The sequence below is a fragment of the Echiichthys vipera genome, assembly GCF_963691815.1.
Source record: "Echiichthys vipera genome assembly, chromosome: 13".
Classification (NCBI taxonomy): domain Eukaryota; kingdom Metazoa; phylum Chordata; class Actinopteri; order Perciformes; family Trachinidae; genus Echiichthys; species Echiichthys vipera.
The window spans coordinates 4,851,334-4,866,779 of NC_139838.1; the positions used below are offsets into that span (position 1 = coordinate 4,851,334).

At 42.2% G+C, this 15,446-nt stretch overlaps 1 protein-coding gene across 1 annotated transcript in view; it reads left to right on the plus strand.

Moving 5' to 3' along the window:
- col28a1a (collagen, type XXVIII, alpha 1a) overlaps nt 1–15,446 on the plus strand; it is a gene marked incomplete at both ends in the record, with an annotated part of 41,572 nt that overhangs the window by 22,762 nt on the left and 3,364 nt on the right. Inside the window, 13 exons of the mRNA XM_083925081.1 lie at nt 2,508–2,579; nt 4,765–4,833; nt 6,167–6,235; nt 6,320–6,388; nt 7,850–7,918; nt 8,863–8,931; nt 9,060–9,128; nt 9,455–9,523; nt 9,635–9,715; nt 10,101–10,136; nt 10,231–10,267; nt 11,409–11,963; nt 14,159–14,307. Coding sequence (XP_083781207.1) covers nt 2,508–2,579; nt 4,765–4,833; nt 6,167–6,235; nt 6,320–6,388; nt 7,850–7,918; nt 8,863–8,931; nt 9,060–9,128; nt 9,455–9,523; nt 9,635–9,715; nt 10,101–10,136; nt 10,231–10,267; nt 11,409–11,963; nt 14,159–14,307 — 1,413 coding nt within the window. The remainder of the gene's footprint in view (nt 1–2,507; nt 2,580–4,764; nt 4,834–6,166; nt 6,236–6,319; nt 6,389–7,849; nt 7,919–8,862; nt 8,932–9,059; nt 9,129–9,454; nt 9,524–9,634; nt 9,716–10,100; nt 10,137–10,230; nt 10,268–11,408; nt 11,964–14,158; nt 14,308–15,446) is intronic.

The window sequence follows — 15,446 nt, forward strand, 5'->3', positions numbered from 1 at the left end:
TGAGTTCAAAGCAACCCTGTAAAGCTTCGTCAGTCTCCTGTGACCATCTCCTCACAGTCCTGGTGGTCACAGGAAGCCGCTGGACTTGGGGCTTATACAGGGGCTGCAGATGGATGAGGTTGTGATCTGATCTTCCAAGAGGAGGAAGGGCAGTGGAGCTGTAAGCCTCCTTAACATTAGCATACAGCAGGTCCAGTGTCTTGTTTTCCCTGGTGGGACAGTCCACAAACTGCTTGAAAGTGGGCAGTGTTGCAGCCAGAGTGATGTGGTTGAAGTCCCCAGATATTGCAATGAATGCGTCTGGGTGCCGTGTCTGAAGTCCCGCGACGACGGTGTGGATGACGTCACTCGCGCGCGCCGCGTTTGCAGTCGGAGGAACGTAAACAACCAGAACGATCACGTGTGAAAACTCCCTCGGCAGATAATATGGCCGCAGACTCACGGCAAGCAGCTCAATGTCCGGGCTACACACACGCTCCTTTACAGTCACGTGTCCAGGATGACACCACTTGTTGTTAATAAGAATAGCAAGTCCCCCACCTTTCCTCTTGCCACTCTCACGGTGACTCCTGTCCGCCCGAACAGTCTGAAAGCCGTCCACAGTTACGTTCGAGTCCGGGATGTCCTCGTGGAGCCACGTCTCTGTGAAACACAGCACACTGCTCACACGATACATCCACTGAGTCTTCACCAGGCCCGCCAGCTCGTCCATCTTGTTAGCCAGCGACCTCACGTTCCCCATGGTGATGGAAGGGAGAGATGGTTTATATCTCCTCTTCTTTTCCCGTTGTTTACGTCCAGCCTTACATCCCCTGTACTTTCTCCTCAGTTCTTTGGGGATTTCAGGCCTCTCCCGCATTAGCGCCGTTGGTGCTAGCGACAACAGCTGTTCACGGGTGTAAACAATGGAGCCGCCGCATTGTTGCGTCCAGACGGAGACGCGGTCGGCAAAAATAGTCCCAAGAATGAGACAAACGGACAAAAAACACGTAAGAAAGTTCACGAACATAGTTGGCTAAGGTTAGCACTACGACTTACAGGAAAAAGTACTAATAAAAAGACAGTAAAATAAGATAAAATAGCAAAAAAGTGCGGAAAGGAGAGGGAGCAACTGTTGCTGGCTGCCGCTTTACACAGCGCCGGCGCTGTGTTTGTTTAACATGAACAAATGACAGTTTGTTTAAATAGCCCTTGAACTTGAGCTTTTGTTTTAACATTCAAGCTGTAAAACAACAGGCACTTATGTAAATAGTGACTAAGAATTGAATATGGTTTGACGTGTGGAGTCGACTTACTGGATTATTGTATTTATCTTTCAAAGAACAGATGCTTTTCGAATTCAACATCCGATACCCTCCTTATATTATGGTCATATCTATGATGCTTTATAGGCACATTCATAAGACATTATAATGTATTCATAAGGATTTATAGAACTCTTTAAAAATATTTAGAATCATGCATAAAATCTTATAAGTGGTGGATATAATATAATGTAAGTGCAGCATTGATTTAAGCCTTAGCTCACGCCATAGTTGAGAACTGTTTTATAACTGTTCTCAACCATGGCAATATTAAAGTGAGGGACATATTCAAATATAAACAGTGTATATAACAAAAAAAATTCATAAAGCATTGTTCTTACAAAGAAATAGGCCCTCCTGACTGGCGGTTGCTATGGAACATACTATCTTGACGTAATTTAGCCTGTTAGCTTAACAGGGGGTCATTCCTATGTTCCCCGGTCGCATAAGCCTCTGCCTTCGGGGATTTAATTCAGTATTTTGTTAGGGTTAGGGGGTAGTGTTAGGGTCTACATAGGCCTATTTGCCAGGGAATTCGCCAATGATGGTGGAAAAATAACGGAACATAGTACCCTTTCTGTGAAAAGCGGGGAACATCAGACCCTCTTTTAAAAAAAAAGGTCAGCTGTGCCCCTGTCACAAACAAAGTGGGGAACATAGGACCCGGGGAACATAGGTACTCTCCCCTTAACAGCATGTGAGCGTAACCTAGCTTAGCGTGTAGACATTGTGTAGTTTATCAAACTAAATAAATGCCACATGTATAAACACTAAACTGCATTGTTAGCCCAATCGTGTTATAACTTAGATATGATATGAATAAAATATTTTAACCAATCACTTTACAAATATGTTGTAATCTTCTGCAAGTCCCTACACTGTATACAAAGATGAAAGCGGAGTTATATAGAATTGTGACAAGGAATTGGACGTCATAGCCGTGGTATACAGGATTTCCACACGACCCAGTTTCTTCTTTTAAACACAGTCATGAGACATGACATGACATGAAATTATAATACTTTATAACCCATGTTATGAGTTGTCATGTATTATAAACCTTAGTATAGAGTTCCATAAAAACTTTATATGAATGACAATGTCTTATGAATATGCTTATAATACATTATAGATATGACCTTCATATGAAGTGTTACCTGCCTTCCCATTACAATACCTCATGTCTATGAGTTTTTTCCGCAGGGAGACAGAGGTGACCGTGGACCAAGGGGACTTTCAGGGTCTCCAGGCCCTGTTGGACCTGCTGGAGCTAAGGTATGTTAAAAATTGTCTGAAGAAAAAACATTTCTGTATTAATGCCTGGGGGAAATTTTTCACTTATTTTTCACATTATTGTTTTACACATACCACACACACAGGATCCATGGACAAGTAGTTGAACCATCCCCCAAGCAGTTAGGGGAACGGAGCCTTGCTCAGGGAGGTGAACTGGCACCTCTCCAGCTACCAGTCCACATTCTGTACTTGGTCCATGTGGGATTTTAACCAGCCACCCTCTAGTTCCCAAGTCCCCACAGACTAAGCTACTGACCCCATTCACATGTCTGCTCGCTGTAGCTCAGAAAGATAAGGTCAGGTTCAGATCGCTGCCACATTAGCAAAAAGGTTTAAGATCAGGTCATGTTTAGTGGTAACCTGACTTTCAAAACATACCTGGCAGGTGATTGGATGAACCATATGTCTATCAAACTCTCACCAAAGTCAATCAGGAGAAGAGAGAAACATCTTTTTCATTGGGAAAACCCTTCAGTGTCATTCTCTTCCCTCAGTGAAGAAAAGCTAAGTTAACGTCTTTAGGAGCAACCATTTTTTATTTGAACGAGCGGTTGAGAATTATGACTGATGTGTCATCTGCATAACAAATTATTGGAGAGCACACTTACAGCCAAGAGCTGACAAGCAGTGTAGCATTTAAAAGACTATTTTGTAGATGGTGTAATTCCATGCAGTCACTCCACTTTAAATGCACCTTGGCTGCATTGCATCAATGTTACCGACAATGTTATTTTAATCACAGACACCGGACTGTCCTGCTGTTATTACAGACACTGAACTAACCACAGACACTGGACTGTCCTGCTGTTATTACAGACACTGAACTAACCACATACACTGGACTGTCCTGCTGTTATTATAGACACTGAACTAACCACAGACACTGGACTGTTCTGCTGTTATTACAGACACTGAACTAACCACAGACACTGGACTGTTCTGCTGTTATTACAGACACTGAACTAACCACAGACACTAGACTGTCCTGCTGTTATTACAGACACTTGAACTAACCACAGACACTGGACTGTCCTGCTGTTATTACAGACACTGAACTAACCACATACACTGAACTATCCTGCTGTTATTACAGACACTGAACTAACCACATACACTGAACTATCCTGCTGTTATTACAGACACTGAACTAACCACAGACACTAAACTGTCCTGCTGTTATTACAGACACTAAACTAACCACAGACACTGGACTGTCCTGCTGTTATTACAGACACTAAACTAACCACAGACACTGGACTGTCTTGCTGTTATTACAGACACTAAACTAACCACAGACACTGGACTGTCCTACTGTTATTATAGACACTGAACTAACCACAGACACTGGACTGTCCTGCTATTATTACAGACACTGAACTAACCACAGACACTGAACTGTCCTGCTGTTATTACAGACATGTGAACTAACCACGGACACTGGACTGTCCTGCTGTTATCACAGACATGTGAACTAACCACGGACACTGGACTGTCCTGCTGTTATTACAGACACTGAACTAACCACGGACACTGGACTGTTCTGCTGTTATTACAGACACTGAACTAACCACATACACTGGACTGTCCTGCTGTTATTACAGACACTGAACTAACCACATACACTGGACTGTCCTGCTGTTATTACAGACACTGAACTAACCACAGACACTGGACTGTCCTGCTGTTATTACAGACACTGAACTAACCACAGACACTGGACTGTCCTGCTGTTATAACAGACAGTTGAATTAACCACAGACACTGGACTGTCCTGCTGTTATTACAGACACTGAACCACAGACACTGGACAGATTTGCTCCACCCACCTCACCTCCACCCAGGGTCTGCTTATTGTGACCCATAATAGGAGGAGAATTGCATGTATAGGTCCTGGTTGTGCATGTGTGTATTTCGGGCCTGTGTGTGTAACATGATTAATAATAAAAATAAAAATTCAATTCCCCCGTTGCGAGATCAATAAAGTAATTCTTCTTTCTTCTTCTTTAATGCCTTCACTGATGGAAGCCTCTACTGTAGCCCTCGTGACAAACATTGTACTACGTTTAACAAAAGACATGACAAATATTTGCTTTGCTTGAATTGTCTTGAAAGAAACATTTACTTCCAGCAGCTTAATGTCATTTTGATTGACCCTTTTGTTCAGGGAGAGCCTGGCAGTCCAGGAATGATGGGCCTACCTGGAACTGCTGGGCGTGGCTTACCTGGATCAAAGGTGATGACACCCAGTAAATCAGAAACACACACACACACACACACACACACCCCAACACACACACACACGCACACACACACACACACACACACACACACACACACACACACACACACACACACACACACACCAATAACAAATTAAATTTAATGGGAAAAATGTTTGTATTCACCATTACTCATCAACACACATGTATGCATCCCTATGGTCTGACAAACATCATAAAAAAACGTTTTAGAAGTCTGCATTGTATACATCTATGTTTGCTAGCCTGCAGTCCTCTGTAATACACTTTGGTGAGTAAAAGTACCACAATGTTAAAGGAATGTTACGTAGTTAAAGTACTATCGACAGAGATTTGATCCTTTGTTTAACGGTTTAAAACTACATCTTTATCCTGAGACCAGTCTTCAAAGCATTTGACAGCCCATCGGATTTGCTTGAAGTGTAATTTCGGCGTAAAATCATCCCGGGGTCCTTTTCGGCAAATACACTCATCAAATAATCGATCGAGACAATTTTTTTCGTGTAACAACCATTAACGGAGAAATCCGGTAGAGTCACTAACTGCCACTAACAGCCGGGAATTGTTAACAGTGATTAGCTCGGGGCTGTACGGTGAAGGTTAAAGAAGACGCTTTAATGCGTTCACCATACTGCCTGAGCTAACCACTGTTAGCCGCATTCTGCTGTTAGCAACTTTCTGGGATTTCTCCATTAATAGTTGTTACACAAAAATTGTCTCAATGGCTTATTTAGTGAGTGTATTTGCCGAAATAGACCCTGGGAGGATTTTATGCGGGAATTTCACTTGAGCTGTTTTTCCCAGTTAGTCGCCCTCTCTCTTTTTAAATTTTTTTTATTAAAGATTGGTTTTTTTGGGCAGTTTTTAAGCCTTTATTATATAGGACAGGCAGGAAATGGGGTGAGAGCGAGAGAGGGGGAGACATGCAGCAAATTGCCGCAGGTCGGAGTCAAATTAACGGCCGTTGCCTCGAGGACCTACTACCTCTTTACACGGGGGGACTGCTCTAACCACTGTGGTGCCAGCCGCCATGTTGTATTTTAGTTTCAGCAGGTGATTCCCCCCCTGGAGATACACACTGTGCAATCAACTCCTCCATAGTTTGATCGCCAAAATTTTGTATCAGCAGCTCAGCTCAACAGCACCTCAGCAGTGCCCTGGCACCTCTCTAGCCACCAGTCCACACTCCATTCATGGTCCACACAGGGACTCCAACTGGCGACCCTACGGTTCCCAGCCAAGTCACCTATGGACTGAGCTATTATGGGCCATAATTATGTGTTAATTCTTCACTTGTCCAAATAACAGGGAGATCCTGGGCCTGTAGGACCAACTGGACCTCTCGGGGAACCTGGAGTAGGAATCATTGGGCCGAAGGTAGCGCTAAGTATCACACCTCATTGCTGTGGGAATTTTTTATATCAGAGTAATATCACATTACAGTATTTTGACTGTCTTCAGGGTAACAAAGGGAATATTGGACCTGTGGGGCGACCAGGGATGAAGGGAGATGGCTTCCCAGGACCACAGGTGAGAGGAAACCAGGAGGAGTAAGACTGTAGTATCCTTACCATCAGTGCATGAGAAAGACAGTGTCATGGTTTAAGCAGAGAGGAGGACACAAATGCAGAACATCACAGGCAGGAGAAGAGAACTAAAAGAATAACTGGTTTAATCCAAGTAAAAAAAGCATAAGAGCAAAAAAGGCTCCACACAGAAAAAGCTTCAAACCTCAAATAGTGACGATTAACTGTCAGGGAACGAAAGGGGACCAGGGTATATATAGACAAGACAAAGCTGGAGAGGGCAATCAACACAGGAAGAGAAACAAGAAAGGACACATCTCCAAAGCAATTTCAGTCAAAAGCAACTGGACTTGGTTATTTGTCTAGGAAGACATTTCACCTCTCATCCAAGAGGCTTCATCAGTTCATGTACACATCTGACCAGGCTGGGACTGGTCCAACAGGGTACAAGAGGAGAGAACTACAAAACAAAACAGGAAACAAACCAGGAACATGACAAAATGAACTAGGAACAAGACAGGCAAATCTAGTATCCTTACAGACAGGTTAGTAAGGGCGCACTCTCACTGTCCATCTGTATTGTTCCCAAGCACGTTTCATAGGTAAAGTCTTGACCTGTGTGTGTACGGTCCAGCCACAGCCCGTTTGGGAGAAGTGGGATTTTAAAGCAGGTTTGTACATGTACGAGCACGAGCGTGCGCACGTGTATGAGCACGAGGCCAACGCCGGTTCTGACATCATTTTATGTGCGCATGTTGGGACATAGAAAAAATGTGCGGACATTTAAAACAATGGTGGCGAAAGGTTCACGTTGGTGTGATGCGGAGGTGGAGTGTTTACTGCAGATTTGGTCGATGAAAAGATTCAAAAACAGTCGACAAGATGCACAAAAACTACGAGGTCTATGGAAAGATTTGTAAACAAAGCGACACATCGCGATGACGTCAATCAATGCGTGTGACGTGTTACGGCGTGATGACGTAAAGGCAGCAAGAAGCATTCCGCCGAGGCCCAGGTAGTGTGAGTACAAACTGGCCTGGCCCGCGGGGGAGAGGGAGGGGGGGACAAGTACCCTAAAGCACGGGGCACGGTACAGATGGACAGTGTGAGTGCGCCCTAGATAAACATCTCCAATGACTTGTCGTTAAGACCCAATAGAGCAATAACGAAGTCGAAACCTACTTCCCACCAACAACTGTCACTCTAACGATGGTCGTTGGCACTTGGAGCACAAAGGGTTCCAGTGACATCATTGGCCTTGTGAGAAGTTAAATACCCGGATCTCCACACCAGATAGTTGGACCAGTCTCAGCCTGGTCACATGCGTACATGAACTGATGAACGTCTTCCTAGTCAAATAACCAAGTCTAGTTGCTTTTGACTAAAATTTCTTGAGGGACAACGATGACCTGGACAAATGAGAACATTCACAGGCCTAAATGAACATCTCTTCCTCAATCATCAGGGGCTGCCTGGCTTACCAGGATTGCAAGGAGAGATGGGGCCTGAAGGGAAAGGAGTACCTGGATCTAAGGTGAGGCACAAATCTTACTTCATGAATTCAAGGTATGAAGTCGATTGGACCGATGTTTCTTGAAATATGCGAAGGACAGTCACACATGCTCATCTTTGGTGCAAAGGCTCAGAGACAGAACATTTGCATTAATCTCACATCTCTGTCATTAGCAAAAATGAAGCTTTATATCTGGGTGTAATCCTAGACAGCGACCAATCATCTCACAATACCAGCTTTCTACCATCTAAAACATTTCAAAAATCAGAAGCTTTCTATCATAATCAGACTCATCCAAACTAATACATGCATTTATAACAGGCAGACTGTAATGGTCTATTCACTGGCCTCCCAACATCAGCTGTGCAGCGACTACAGTTGATTCAAAATGTGTAAAAGCACATTACACCTGTTCTTGGATCTCTGCACTGATTTTAAAACTCTGCTGATTTTGTAGGAAGTTCTAAATGGCTTTGCTCCTCAGTATGTAAAAGACATGCTTATTACATACAAACCCGTCAGAACCTTCATGTCCACATGTGGAGGTCTTTAAACCATCAGTTGTACTTACCATACAGCAGGAGAGGCTGCTGCCTTCAGAATTTATGCCCCAAGTCGGAGGGGCAGACTCTTTTGAAAGCAGGCTTAAATTATTTCTTATTACAACTATGGCTTATCTCTTTGCACGTTAGTGTGTGTGTGTGTGTGTGTGTGTGTGTGTGTGTGTGTGTGTGTGTGTGTGTGTGTGTGCGTGCAGGGATCATACGGTACTCGAAAATGCTTGAAGTTTGATCCACATTTCTTTCACAACAAATGGCTATAGAATATAATTCTGAATGGTGTGTGTGTGTGTATGTGGCATTGCACATTTAAAATTCACAGTGAGTGTTACCAAAAAGTATAAAGTGCTGTATAATATGGGTTAGTAGTAGAACACATTTTTACTATGTTTGTCTGTGTGTCAGGGGGACAGAGGCATGGCGGGCGTGCGAGGGCCATTAGGTCCTCCTGGAATTGGACTTTACGGACCAAAGGTTAGTCTTTTTATACAATATGAAGAAGGTTACACAATTTCAGTTGTTCTTGTAAACCATGCCCTCTGCATATCATAATGATATTAGCCTTATAACTTTACAATTACTGTGATGTATTGTATCCCCAGGGCTCTATGGGACAGCCTGGTCCACCAGGCCTGCTAGGGCCTCCAGGAGAGGGCATCCAGGGACCAAAGGTGGGTAATAAAAACACTTGACAAAGCTGGTCTTGTGTCACTGGAAAATTGGTATTTCAACTATATCATGTTGTTCACCAATGATGGGTACTTTTTTTTTAAAGATTCAGCTGGAGCTGAGCTTGTTTTTGATCCATAATCTGGTCCTGTAAGGCTCAACTATGTCCCCTATTAAGTTGTTAGCCTGATAACTTATCAGTCTCAAAAAGTTACATCAAATCAATCAATGTGCCGTTTGACTCAATGGACAGGACTTCAGGATGACTCTATATGCTGATGATACTCTCTACTGTCACACTTACCAATTCATCCATCTTTATTTTTAGGGAGAGCCTGGGTTTCAGGGGCCGATGGGCCCTCGAGGGGCACCAGGGGACGGCTTGCCAGGGGAGAAGGTAATAACAACAGTGCCAGTGGTTGCATGGCCTGTGACATATTGCCTCTGGTTACCAGTGCTCCATATTTGCTGAAATAAAGAATGCTTTCACACATGTACACACAAACAGGGTGACAGAGGCATCCCTGGAGACCGGGGAAAGAAAGGAGACAAGGGAGACTATGGAGAACATGGATCCACTGGACAAATGGTAATATACAGTAGCCTGTCAAACAGAACCTGATAGCATGTTGGTGTCCATTTCCATCGTGAAAAAATGTCATAAATACAGGCTCCAATCATCATTGTAATACACAGTATTCTCCATGGAAATTACTGTCCCACAAGAGAGATGCCGTCTGGTTGTCTTTCTTGACTTTCTTGACTTCTTGACTCCAGTTAATATTCTTATTACAAAACCAACAACCACAGAACTCAAACGGACTACAAACCAACAAACTGATTTCTGCACGTGTCACATCCTATACTGTCAACATTCAGCATGAATACTGCGCTATCCTCCCTTACTTAAGCTCACATGTTCTTGTACGTACTATGTCATCATTCTACTGACTAATCTGAGTTTTATCTTACAGGGGAGACCTGGAGAAAAGGGAGACCCAGGACTGACAGTGAGTAAAGTGGCTGGCACAAATGACTCAATGAACAGTTCTATATCTTAAGATTCAAATTGAAGACCTTTTTTCCTTTTGTTGTTGTACACAGAGAGAAGAGGTCATCAGGATTATAAGGGAAATCTGTGGTAAATTACACATTTGTTCATGTTTTTCAGCGGGTTCAAGGGATAATTTTGATTTTTTTTGCTGTGTGGTTGTATGAGTAACAGTACATCAATAGTCAGTGTGTTACCAACAGTAGATGGATGTCGGCACACCGCCAGTTTGGAGAGGCAGACAGAGGGCAGACACAGTGCGTTTACATGCAGTTTAAAAACCTGATTATATTCGGGTTATGGGCAAACTCGGGTTTCCTAAACACCATGTACCACTGTACCCCGGGAACAATTGGAGGTCTCATACCCCGGTTGACAGACCTAGAGAATACTTTAGTAACCGGAGTTCTCTTGCATGTAAAAGCTTTACCCGGATTATTATCGGGTTTTTCGTCTGCGCATGTGACAGGGTTGGAGCTCCTCCCTTGCCACTCTGCGGAGGTGGCTTTTGACCGGGAAATAGAATAAACCAGAAATCAACGGCGCAGAAAACAACGTGAGAAAAACAGCGCGTTAACTTTAAACCGAGGGAGGACTTCGCTATGGCAAGAAACATCACTACCAAGAAGATCAATTTCTGTCGTGATTCTGTCAAAAAGTCTGACAAAGGTCAACTGGAAGAAAAAGGCGTATTCTGTACAGATGTATGTTAAAGAAGCGCTATCTTCTGTACAGGAGGTTGAGTTACTCCTGTCATTTTCCCATTCAACCCCCTGCTCATGTATACGAAGGGAATTTCAATAATTCGATTAGTCCCTTAACCAGGGTAAGGCCATTTTCGGGTCACTGATGTGCATGTAAACGCACTGACTAATAACTAATAATGTACTGCTGTGGACGGTAGCAGCAGCTAAACGTATTTTAGACACCTAAAAAAGGGCTCACCTAAAATATATATCAGTTAAATAAATATATTATTAATATTTTCACAGCTTTACATTGGTGTCGGATAACTGTTTAAGTTTACACAAAGCAGTTGTGTTCTTTCTTCAAAGCCCCCAGACTCAGTGTATGCAGGGACTTGCAGTGTATTTTGTTCCATCAGGTATGATTATAAGATGCACAGGGATAGTACTTATTTCAAAGCTTTGTTTCACAATAGTTCATGTTTTTGTATCCATCCCTGTAGTTTTTGACATTTATAATTGATAATGAGCGATTTATTTCCTAGGCTGCGGTTTCAAGTGCAGAGAGAGCCCTCTTGAGCTTGTGTTTGTGATAGACAGCTCTGAGAGTGTGGGACCAGAAAACTTTGAGTTGGTGAAGGACTTTGTGAACGCTGTTATCGACCGCGTGACAGTTAGCCGAGAAGCCAGTCGGATCGGCGTGGTGCTCTACAGCCATGTGGATGTGGTGGTAGTCAGTCTGCAGCAGCAGTCCAGCAAGGAGGACATCAAGGCCGCCGTCAGGAAGATGCCTTACCTAGGCGAGGGCACCTTCACGGGCAGCGCCATTCATCGAGCCAACCAGCTTTTCCAGGCGTCGCGTCCCGGTGTGAGGAAAGTGGCTGTGGTTTTAACAGATGGCCAGGCCGACCCCCGTGACGTCATGCAGTTTGAAGAAACAGCCACAGAGGCCCACGCAGAGGGGATCGAAGTGTTTGTGATTGGAGTGGTGAACGAGACTGACCCTCTATACGAACAGTTCCAGGCTCAGATGGATGTTGTTGCTTCTGATCCTGATGACGAGCATGTCTTTCTCACAGATGACTTCAGGGCACTGCCTAGTAAGCAATTAATGTCTTCTCACACCTCATTAACCATAATCATACTGGTGTCTTATTTATTTTATTTATAATATTTATGTAACCTTTAGGCTTATTTAAGCTGGTACACCATTGAATACAAATTCTTATTTACATTTGCATGATGACAAATCTTCCATAAACCATTGGGTTTCAACGGAAGCTGAGAAGGTAAAAAATAATGTTTTAATATCTTTATCTTTAGATCACAAAGTCTAGCTTTCAAAAAAAATTTGTGTTAATAGAGACTATATATATGTATGGAAATACCATTATTGAATGAAATTCACGAGAGGTAAAATACCACTTAATCATGAGAGAAATGTCTTTATTCTTTGATTTCTTTTAGTTTTTTTGGGGAAAATGAATAATTCATAGAACAATGACACTACGATAGAATAGAAATACTTTATTCATCCTGAAATATTTGTTCATTATAATTGCTCCGTTCTTGTATAGAACAATATATAAAGAAATATATAAATTAGCCTATAAAAATGAACAATAACACTGAATAGAAAGAATGAATACAATCAAATACAATATGTATACATTACATATTTAGCTGCAGTAAATGTCAACTTGTATATGTAAATGTAAGAAATAGCTATTGTGAAGGAAATACAAATAAAATATGTTTATTTTTATAACTATATTAAAGGTTGAATATGGAAAATAATGATCATGATCGTAGTCGCTACAACAAAAAATTATTCCAGCAGTCGGGTTTCCAGGTTTGTTGCAGCAAGTAATAGCAAGACAATGTTTGTTAAAAACAAAGGAGCTTGACTGACAGTTAGCGTTAGCCGTTAGCATTAGCCGTTCCAGCTAAGTAAAGATGAAAGTGATGTTAGCGATCAAGGGGAAACGTAGCCATTTGGGCGTGCGTTTTAATGGCGTTTCTCTCCTTTCTCTCAGTCCATGGAGTGAATGCTCTGCCTATATTGACTCTGGTTTTTGCCCGTCTCCGCTCACTCAGCTGCTGGGACAAATAACGCCCCCTTCACTGAGGCTCCGAAGCAGCTGCAGGATTGGCAAACTCCATTTCACCCAGTGCCAGCCTACAGTAGCTGCACCCAACAACAGACAACCCTGGCATCCAGCAACGCCCAACGCTATTAGAAAAGCAATACTTTCATTCTGTACACCTCAAAATGCAGCATGGTGTATTATTTAAAAAAATATATAAAATATTTTAATTTTAATAAAAATTCTACATATTCAACCTTTAAGGAGCGGAAGGAAATATGTGAATTATGTATACTACAATACAGTATGTACAACAATGACTGCTACATTTGATATAAGGGCATCTCTGACTACATAAAGACACAAAACCAAGCATTTCCACTGAATCATTTTAGAGATATTGCAGTAAGTAAAAAGTAAGTAAAAGTCCAGTCAGTTTGATCTGACATGACAAAAAAAAACTCCAAACCAAACCAAACCAAACCTCTGCAGCAGCATGAGAAGAGTCCCTACACAGAAAACAAAGCACCAATGGGCTCCTTCCTTTGGGATTGACTTTAGTAATCCACTTGAATGGACTTTACTATGAGAGGAGCTGGTACAGGGGCCAGTAGGTAAGTCTTTAAAACACTCTTTTAATAAACTCTGGGTTCACTAATTACGTTGTTGGTGACTAAATCTGCCATTTATTCTCCATATTCAACCTTTAACCTCCTTCACTGCAGTATCTTTGACCTCCTACTTAGAATATAACTTCAGATCCATAATCATCAAATTCAAATGAAATTATTTCAGCCGTAATCCAGTGATAGGTGTCTGCGTATCCATGGTTACTATGCAAACAGGAAAAACTGGCAGCTAATATAGCATAACTTTCATGGTAAGTAAGTAAAGACAAACGACCCCCACAGCACAAGGCTACGCTAAATATAACTGAAGGGAAGTATGATGGAAACTGTTGCAGCAAAAGTCAAAGCACGTTTATGCAAGAGAGAAAAGAAGAATGAGAAACTCCATTAATGTGATCATTTTACTTATGTATGTACATGCATAGTATCTTTGTATGGTATGCCAAAAACATTTGTGGGGATGCATTTCCCATAGCTTTGTCAACTTCGGTTTATAAATCTCTATCATTTCCTGTGAGTCCAACTTGTATTATTTAATTAGACTTAATTTGCAAACTTCTGTTGTTTGTTTTGGTACAGCCCTGGAAAGCAGAATACTGAGTCAGATTTGTGAGCAGGATGACACAATGGCATTTCTACCAAAGTCTGTCTTTCCACCTGTGGAAATCCACCCAAAGACTCCAGAAGACAGCCGCTCCAAAGAGTTCCCAGTTGAGGAAAACATACAAGTAATGCTGCTTTTATCTTGTTTGGAAAAATGCTAGTACTTGGATAACCTCAGTCTTCAGCTGATGAATATGACTAAAACACCTTATTTTGAAGAAACAGTTCACTTCACATTTGTAATACCCAACTGGACTCAGTATTTAATGAGAATGAGTCCCCATGTCGGACTGCTACAAGGAAGACTAGCATTACATAAGCGATGGACGCGGCCCAGCTAGCACAGCACGAGGGAGTTTTACACCAAGTCCTGGTGTAGGGACAACTGAGTGCCTCATAGATACGGCTACAGTAGGTTCAGAAGGCTGTTATCATCTATTCGCTGTTTAGGGATAGGAGGCACACATGAAGTCACATTGGCTACGTTCACACTGCAGTTCCAAGTGACCTGAATCCAATTTTTTTCACTCATATTGTATGTGACCCATATCTGACCTGCTTTTGACAGTGTGAAGAGCACAAGTCGCATTGAATCGGACATTTTCAATCAGAATTAGGCCACTTTTAAATGCACTACTGAATTTTTTTGAATGTGAACAGCCAGGTCACATTTAATGTGACTTATGACTGATGTCATACTGACCCACGCAACACTGTTTTGTAAATGAATGACAAATAAAGTTGACTGAAAAAAAAGATGTGCCACAGGTGGGAGCCAGGAACAGATTCAAAACAAACATGGAGGGCATCAGTGAAGCAGGCGGCCAGTGGAGGGAGAGTGATGTTTTAGAACTCATTAGTGTTTCATCAAGTCCTACAATACCGGTTGCTGTTGCCATGTTCGCTTCCGTAAACACCATTGTGTTTTGTTGCGCATGCGGGTCACTTCAGGAGCGTGAGCTGTTCACACAGCAGTCTGTAGACAGGCCACATTTATAGACGTAATGTGAACAGACAAACAAAGAATCGGATTTAAGCATTAAGACCTGCAGTGTGGACGTAGCAAATGTGATATGATCACGATGTCTTGCCAAAGATAAAAATGGTTTCACGATACAGACATTCAGCTATGACACATCAGGATATTTTTGTAACTGAAGAAGAAACAACAGAAAGCATCAATTATGAATTTATTCGCATTATGGTGTCATTTTCTGAGATCAAACTATGTACAACAAAGTGCATATTAGCTTAGTAACACACA